At 38.3% G+C, this 8,847-nt stretch overlaps 1 protein-coding gene across 1 annotated transcript; it reads right to left on the bottom strand.

The window, feature by feature from the left end:
* Positions 1 to 613: 613 nt before the first annotated feature.
* LOC112617919 (cytoplasmic tyrosine-protein kinase BMX-like) lies at positions 614 to 7,667 on the bottom strand (the record flags this gene model as incomplete). Its single annotated transcript, XM_025374572.1, has 4 exons — positions 7,589 to 7,667; positions 6,705 to 6,876; positions 1,564 to 1,780; positions 614 to 678 (listed from the first exon to the last, which is right to left on the bottom strand). Coding segments are annotated over exons 1-4 (527 nt in total), but the record flags the coding sequence as incomplete, so codon positions are not given.
* Between the last annotated feature and the right edge of the window lie 1,180 nt (positions 7,668 to 8,847).

Genomic DNA, 8,847 nt, shown 5'->3' with positions numbered 1-8,847 from the left:
CCTAGTGTGAATGCTCTACCCATTTGAACATCAGGTTTTTTTTTTTTAATAACAAACAAAAAGAGCTAGCAGATCCTTGATTGAGTTTAAAAAATTATAAATATTTATCCATTCTTTTTTAATGGCTGAGTAGTACTCCAAAGTACTTGAGGGGCTGGATACCCCATTCTCCATGGTGTGATTATTTCACATTGCATGCCTGTATCAAAACATCACATGTACCCCATAAATATATACACCTACTATGTACCCACAAAAATTAAAAATAAAAAAATTTAAAAGAAATTTTAAACATCCAATAATGTGGCTGTAACATACTGTATTTAAATTTAGGATCTTTCTGGAATTTATTTAGAAGTATAGAAAGTATCAGATTGTTGAAGGAACTAAAAGTGACTTCAGATAATTTCTGAAGAACAATCCCATCTTATAAGCGAAGGAATGAGGCGAAACATGTTTCACAGGTAGTTAGAGGCAGTATGGGAGGGACTTAGGTTTCTAAGCCCCCAGTTCAGAGCACCTTCTATATCCCCACAAGGCCTTCAATTATGATGGTGTTCAAATGTGAATGGAAATCCCCCTTTCACTGGTTGCCCTTTTGGAATTGGCTTACCTTGTCATTCCAAAGTCAGATACTTTCACACAGAGATCGCTGTCCACCAAGCAGTTACGAGCAGCCTTTAAAGGAAAAACAAAATCACCAAGTAGTGAAAGTGACCAAGAATCTCCTGACATTTTCCTCCTCTTCAGTAGAATTCTCAGCAAAATCTAAGATTACCTAGCACAACCCCCAAATGCTCTAAAGTTGTCTTTTCTTTCCTTTGCAATTTTCAATTTTTCAAAATAAAAATATTCTCCCACGAGTACTTTCAACCAAGCATCCATCCTTGTCAAACGACATGAAAAGGTATTACACTTTAAACACAGAACCTTAGCTTATCAAGGAAAGATGAGAAATTTCTAGAATCTGCCTTTCCACCACCAGATACTGTGCATGCATTCACAGATGCTTTGAAGGCATAAACGCTGCACCTGTGACTTAGGGAACATACGGGCCTGGTGTGAATGTAGGTCTACTGTTGAGTGCAAGAACATCTCTAAAGATAAATCCCAGTGAATACCAAACACAGCACTCCCCACTCCCATTCTGATCCAAAGACACACAAATTCTGTTTCCTTGTTTTGTTTTGTTTTTTTTCATTTTCAGTTATTGTATCAAATGCCTGCTTTAGCACTAAGCCCTTTCTGAAATAAAGGTCAACTTGGGTTTAATGGTTTTGAGAAACACTAAATTGGCCAAAGTCTTTCCTTTCCATCTGTTCTCCTTCATACCACAACACAGCTATGTAGACCTTAACAGCTTATGTTATTCTCACTGTTCTTTCCATACTTCAAATATTTTTACATTGATTTTTGTAAAAATGTCATTTGCTTAAACAAGTCACAAGTGAGCAAAGCAAAAGTGATGGTGCCCTTCTTGCCTTCCCCACCAGTGACCCCATCTCCAGCAGTGGGAGCCATGGACTGCTTTCCTTTCTTTGAAATTCCAATGGCTTTGCTTACCAAGTCCCGGTGTATGAATTGGTGGCTCTCCAAGAAGGCCATGCCTTCACAGACATCGTAGCACATTTCTAAGAGCTGGGAAGGTTCAAGTCCTTTTCCATGACTCCTCAGGTAATTCAGCAAGCATCCATTGCTTATATATTCAGTCACTATGTATATGGGGTATTCCTTTGAACACACTCCATAGAATTTAACCAGCTTGGGATGGCTGAGTTTTCTGGAAATAACAGATTTTCAAAGTTCAATGCTCCACACTCCATTTTCTACATGTACTGAAAAAGAGTTGCTCTCAGATTTCTATTTGTTTTAATTCCCCCCCCTTTCACTTGAACAGAGAAAGAGAGGGAAAAGTTTAGAATCTTATATTGCAAGCACAATTATCTTTGGAGGCAAAAAAAAAAAAAAAAATTCTGCCTCATATCAGACATTGGTGACTTCAGCAGCAATTTAGCAGTTTGTGAATGCTGTATTCAACTTTCCTACAGAGAATCAGGGTAGCAATGGTCTGTTGCACCAGAAACGCTGTTTAGTCTCATGGCATCTTGGGAACGTCCATGACTTATTTAGAGGAAGTCACACCCTAAGAACAATCATTTCCCTTTTATTAACTTTCATATCTAAACATTTCATTCTAAAAAAGTATATCAGAATATGAAGGATGTAGGTTAAATGAAGTCAGATGAGGTTTGATTTTTAAAAAATTATTCTACATTATTATTTTCATTATTTTTGATTAACACATTTATAAAATACTAACCATACGATGTAGCACTTCTGGTAGGTCATGATGGTATGGACACTCAGATTTTTTTTAGTGAGATAATTTTCATGTTATTATGGCAGATGGTTTTACCGTACCTCTTCCCAGCACCCTTTTTATTTTTTATTTTTTATTTTTATTTATTTATTTATTTATTTTGAGGCGGAGTCTCGCTCTGTCGCCCGGGCTGGAGTGCAGTGGCCAGATCTCAGCTCACTGCAAGCTCCGCCTCCTGGGTTTACGCCATTCTCCTGCCTGAGCCTCCCGAGTAGCTGGGACTACAGGCGCCCGCCACCTTGCCCGGCTAGTTTTTTGTATTTTTAGTAGAGACGGGGTTTCACCGTGTTAGCCAGGATGGTCTTGATCTCCTGACCTCGTGATCCGCCCGTCTCGGCCTCCCAAAGTGCTGGGATTACAGGCTTGAGCCACCGCGCCCGGCCCACAGCACCCTTTTTAAAATGAGAAAGTTAAGTAGAAGAAAACGGAGCGTAATGTGGCTATGGGCTATTTATTTAGTAATCAGATGTTCCAGATGGAAGTGTTTAATCTTGCCATTGAAGAGTTCTTTAGTGTTTCTTATTAATTTAAGTAATATCAACCTTAAATTTTGTACTAGCCTAGAGCTTAAAAGAAATCAAGCAAACCTTCTTGTAAAGTGTGATTCTCCTACCCTAATTCCCTTTCTCATGATGTCTTTTCTCACCTATCTTGATGTTTTTTTCCATTTGTGAGATGCACAGGTTAAGCTAAATTTCTAACGGAATCTCTAGCAGTGTGCTGTCATATCACCTTCACTTCCCCAAACAGGCTCCCCAACCGCTGCTTTACTCTTTTTACTGTCTTCACGGTTAAGCATAAAGCTTTTGAAAGTACTTAGTAACTCCAATTACTCTTTATTCTCTGTTCTACATTGTATTTCAGTGAATTTGGACACATTTTTGGATTGGCATGTACTTTACTCTTACATTCTGAGCTGACTCTGAGTGATCCATTGTACAAACAAACAGTGCATTCGTATAGTTGTTAATGAGTTTGGAAGTATTAGCCTTGTTGGGGAGATTAGTCTTTTGTCTATAATATGAATTACAAATAATTTTGCCCAGTTTGTCATTTGTCTTTTAGCTTGCATAGGGTTTTTATTTTGTTTTCTTGCCACGCAGAAGTTGATTTTTAAAATTTTATTTTTATTGTACTTTAAGCTCTGGGATACATGTACAGAGCATGCAGGTTTGTTACATAGGTATACATGTGCCATGGTGGTTTGCTGTACCCATCAGCCCGTCATCTTCATTAGGTATTTCTCCTAATGCTATCTTTCCCCTAGCCTCCCACCCCCCGACAGGCCCCAGTGTGTGATGTCCGCCTCCCTGTGTCCATCTGTTCTCATTGTTCAGCTCCCACTTATGAGTGAGAACATGCGGTGTTTGGTTTTCTGTTCCTGTGTTAGTTTGCTGAGAATGGTGGTTTCCAGGTTCATCCATGTCCCTGTAAAGGACATGAACTCATTCTTTTTTAGGGCTGCATAGTATTCCATGGTGTATATGTGCCACATTTTCTTTATTCAGTCTAACATTGATGGACATTTGGGTTGGTTCCAAGTCTTTGCTATTGTGAATAGTGCTGCAGTACACATACATGTGCATGTGTCTTTATACTAGAATGATTTATAATCCTTTGAATATATACCCAGTAATGGGATTGCTGGGTCAAATGATATTTCTGGTTCTAGATCCTTGAGGAATCGCCACACTGTCTTCCACAATGGTTAAACTAATTTACACTCCCACCAACAGTGTAAAAGTGTTCCTATTTCTCCACATCCTCTCCAGCATCTGTTGTTTCCTGACTTTTTAATGATTGCCATTCTAACTGGCGTGAAATGGTATCTCATTGTGATTTTGATTTGCATTTCTCTAATGACAAGTGATGATGAACTTTTTTCATATGTTTGTTGGCCATATAAATGTCTTCTTTTGAGAAGGGACATTCAGTTTTTACAAGCTCATTAGCTTGTTCGTATATGATTAATCTAATTTTACCAATTTACAGGATTATTCTGTAATGTTCAAATGTGTAAAGAAGTCTAAATTTAACATGTGAAGTCTTAAATATTTTAATAAGAATTTATTAAATTTTAAGTTGTTTTCTTCCTTCTTAGTTTAACTATACAGACAATGCTTATCATGTCACTCAAGGTGATGAGCTTGGGAGTATTCATCTTTTAGCAGTTTTGGAGACTTGCATGGTACTCAACACTGCTCCCTTCAAACGGAAGGCTTGCAATGGCACAAAGGTCCATCACCCAATAAAGGAATATTCCTTGAACAAATTCAGTCACTGCCCAGGCAGCTCAAGGTAGGGCACCATATTAACTGATACTCCTCACATGATAGGCTTCAGTTTGACCCCTACATTTGGGATTAGACTTTTTCCCAGTGTGGCACAGTTTGACATCTTTCTTTATGATTAGGTGATGTTTTTAAATGACTTCTTGTGTGTTTTTTTTATGGATACCAGCTTGGTAATGGTAAAAATATGTTTTAAAGTTATACCAAGACACAGGGGTTACACCATGAGCCTGTAACCATGAGAAAAATCTGGCAGAAAGTTCCTATCTGGTAGAAATCTGTCCTACAACACGAGAATATCAAGGGCCCCCTTCCCAGTTTTATGACAGTCCAATCGCTGAAGGCAGAACCAGTTACATAACTGCAGGCACCAATGCAAAATGAAAATGCAGGAATCCTTGTTTAAAAATCACAAAGTATTATTTGAAGATGGCAACAGCAGAGCATTACACCAAGCACAGGGCCCTTCTAGGTACTGGGGGCCCTTGCAACTGTGCAGATCTCATATGCCCATGAAGCCAGCTGGGGTGAAAGGCCTATATTCACATAGCATCTCTGCTTCCAAATAATTGTACAATTATGGTAAAAATGATTGTTCTGACTTTCCTGGTTCCTTGCGTCTTCATAAAAGAATGACTAAAGAAATGGACCCGAGAATGTCTGCCTGGGTTTGTATCTCTGCTTTTCCACTTTTACTAGCTTGCTGACTCTGGACAAGTTATTCAACAGTTCTATGCTTCAGTTTCCTGTAAATCTAAGATAACAATGTCACAACCCTCATAGGTTTCTTATGGGAATTAAGTGAGTTGATATTTATAAAGTGCTTAGAGAAATGCCTGTAAACACTGTACAGTATAACTGTTTAAGTAAAAATTTAAAAAGTGCTCTCAATCTCTAGCAGGTTAGGAATTTTTTTATTTCAACTATTTTTGACCAGAGATCTACTATAACATCATTTTTCATACCATACTGATCGATTCTCTAAAAGTAGAGTGACCAACTGTCCTGGTTTGCCTGTGGCTGAGAGGTTTCCTAGGACACAGGACTTTCAGTGCTAAAACCTCCCAGACCTCGGCAAACCTGAATGGTGGTCACTCTGCAAAGTCTGATTTACTATGTTGACAAGAAGAGGGAGAATTATATATAACTGAAAGAGAGAGGGAGAGAGAGGGATAGAGAGAGAGAGAGAGAGAGAGAGAGAGAGAGAAGACACAGATGGAAAGAGAACACATATGTATTGCCAAGAACTGAAGGCTGTTGTGCTGGGAGCTGAGACACATTAGGAAGAGTATTAGACTGTATTGAAGGTAGCAAGATGGAAAAGGATATTGTTGGTAGAGTATTAGTTTTCAGTACTGCATTAGTTCTGGGTGGTAGCCCCACTCTGTTCTTCATCCCACCGTGCACCTCCCCACAGGGCAAGGAGGCCACAGGGCCAAGGAGGCATGCCTACTCAATTCCTATATATCCCTTTCTCAGCCACCCTTAGAGCACTAGGACTCTGAAATCACACATCCATGTAGTCCTGAGTCCTCTTTCAAGACCTGTGCTGACTCTTCCTTGAGGGGTCTGTCCGCTTAAGGGTAAAGCACGCTACCCCTAGCCAAGATTATTAGCCACTAGATAACTGTTTGTGGGAGACAGAGAGGGAGCTTGTGTGTACTGAATATTCTGTCTGCACATAACTACTGAGGCCCCTTATAGTGCAGGACAGAGTTGGGTGTGGGGGGAGAGGGGCAGGGGTGGAGTTTGGAAGACCACAGGCCAGAGGCTGGTTTCTTTGTAGAGTCTTGGAAATTCTAAATTTGAATATGGCCTTTCAGGTTGTTATGAAGGTATATTTGTCAAAGTAGGAGCATAAGACTGATTTGATTTAACAGTGTGTTAGTCCGATTTATAACTTCTAAATATTTATGTCTATGATACAGTATGTGGACTTTTGCTCTAGGCCTTGCAAAGTTAAGAGCAGGCCTATTAGTGCTAATGCCCTCCCATGATGAGGGCTAAAGAGCCATTCCTTGGGAAAAACTTACGTCATAGTCTGGGCCTCCTGAAAGAATTCATCTTCTGACATGGAGCCCTCCTTGATCATCTTAACAGCAACATCATACTGCCCCTTCCACTTGCCCAGCTGGACCACTCCAAACTGGCCACTTCCCAGCTCCTTCAACAAGGTAATCTCTTCTCTTTTCAGTTCCCAGATTCCTAACAAGGCAAGACAGACATTCTTTAGGATGAGCATAGAAAGCTCTGGGGCTAACAGCTTCCCAAGTGATTTCTTCTCCAATGGGAGTTTCACAGTGACAATATAAACAAGACTTTTTATTTTAAGTTGATAAATTTAAAAAAAAAAACCTTAGTGATGTGGTCTTGTGGCTACTTGACGATGGCACCAGGACAACACTATTCTTGAAGTAGCTACAGTTATTTGACAAGAAGGCTCAGAGCAAAAACAATTTGCCAATCAGAGGCATCTTGGAGAGGCTCAGCATCAAAATGTACTCGATGTCCTTAGGTTGGTAAAACATTGTTAGATTTTTTTTAAATAAAAAAATTAAACTGTGATCGGGGTGGATGTGATCGTCCTAAAACATAAGGTTGGATACTAGCTCTGCTGAGTGGGCACAAAATCCAGGAAAAAGAAAGGACAGTGGGGTGCTGGAGGCTAATAATGGGGTCTAATAAGAGAAAACAAATTGATGATGTTTTTGGTGATGCTAGAAGCTTACAGATTTAGGTTGAGAGGACAGATTTTTTTTTTTTTTAAAAGAAATTCCTTCCTGATACAATCTGAGCAGAGGCCTCCTTCCTGTCTTTCCTCCTTTTTTTTTTTTTTTTTTGTCAGTAAATTAACCATATATTATTCAATCAAAAATGATGGAAAATGGAGTTTAAGAGTCCAGGAATGTTTCCATACCATTTCCCAGGGACACAGAGTCTGGGACCTTGTTGGCCTTTGTTGACACAGGGTGGCGGAGCCGTGTGATCATGCCTGCAATGGAATCAGCATCATATCACATCATTACATCATATCCCATCACATTATGTAACATTGGTTCACAACTAGTCTTTCTCCAAAGTGGCTGAAAAAGCAAAGAGTTCAGAATGTTCTAATGCAGAGAGAGAATCCATTCATGTTGTAGTTGTGCTTAACTTGACTAATTAGCTCAATGCAAAGCAAAAATTAGATGACTAAAACACTGTATGTGATTTTTAAAAATCCCATAGAAATTAATTGCATGATGGAATCTTTAAAAATTCTCTCCCTTCTTTTTTGCTATGTCTTTACCATCTTATGCTTAAATATGTATACACAAAGCACATACATTTGGCAAAAAATTCAAACAATACAGAAGGATAAAAAATAATAAGCCATCTGAATTTTTAAAAACTGAACCTATTACTAAGTTTCATTAAGTGGTCAAGTCATTTTAATTGTTTATATTTAGTTATGGTAAAACTGGGTTAAAATAATTATAAAATTTAATAGTTGCTTGAAAGAACCCATTACAAATATATGTATATATGTTTTTTGCTTTAAATGTGGAATGCTCTCCAAGTCAAGGGACCTATCACACATGTAGTTTTCCCCACCTTCCGTTTTCTATATATTTGTCTGGTTTTTATACGAGTGGTCTCCAAACTTTTAAAATCCTTCACTTTTACGTTTTTTTCTTGTTTCTCTGCTTGATAAAAATCCTTCACCTTTAATCAGCTTAATTAATTAATTAATTAAAATATAAAAATTAGTACATTTCTATAAAATATATATTTGGTGTGAATTATAAAAATACAATCACAAACAGAAAATGTAAGAGAATGAGATAAAAATCCAAATCTAAATAAACATCTTAATATTTTCTACTGATATCCTGTCAAGTTTCCTGTGCATCCTCTGCAGTGGAATCATTTCACTTAGAGATATCTGTTTGTCCAATACCTTTTCCAAAACGTACTTCTGAGGTACTACAGGTTAAAATAAACAATTGAGGAAATTGGGGCAAAGGAAACACAACAGTAGAAACCAAAATGAAAGCCAGAAGTGAGGCCAATTTACCTACATGCATGCAATCAAGTCATATAAAGTAGTACAAATTTAGTGCTGAGCTTATGGCTTATTTTTACTCACTTGGAAATTCACTCAGCCACTGCTCTTAAGTGGAAATTGGAAATTCA

The sequence above is a fragment of the Theropithecus gelada genome, unplaced genomic scaffold (genome assembly GCF_003255815.1).
Source record: "Theropithecus gelada isolate Dixy unplaced genomic scaffold, Tgel_1.0 HiC_scaffold_616, whole genome shotgun sequence".
Classification (NCBI taxonomy): domain Eukaryota; kingdom Metazoa; phylum Chordata; class Mammalia; order Primates; family Cercopithecidae; genus Theropithecus; species Theropithecus gelada.
This window is presented reverse-complemented; position numbering and strand designations above follow the sequence as displayed.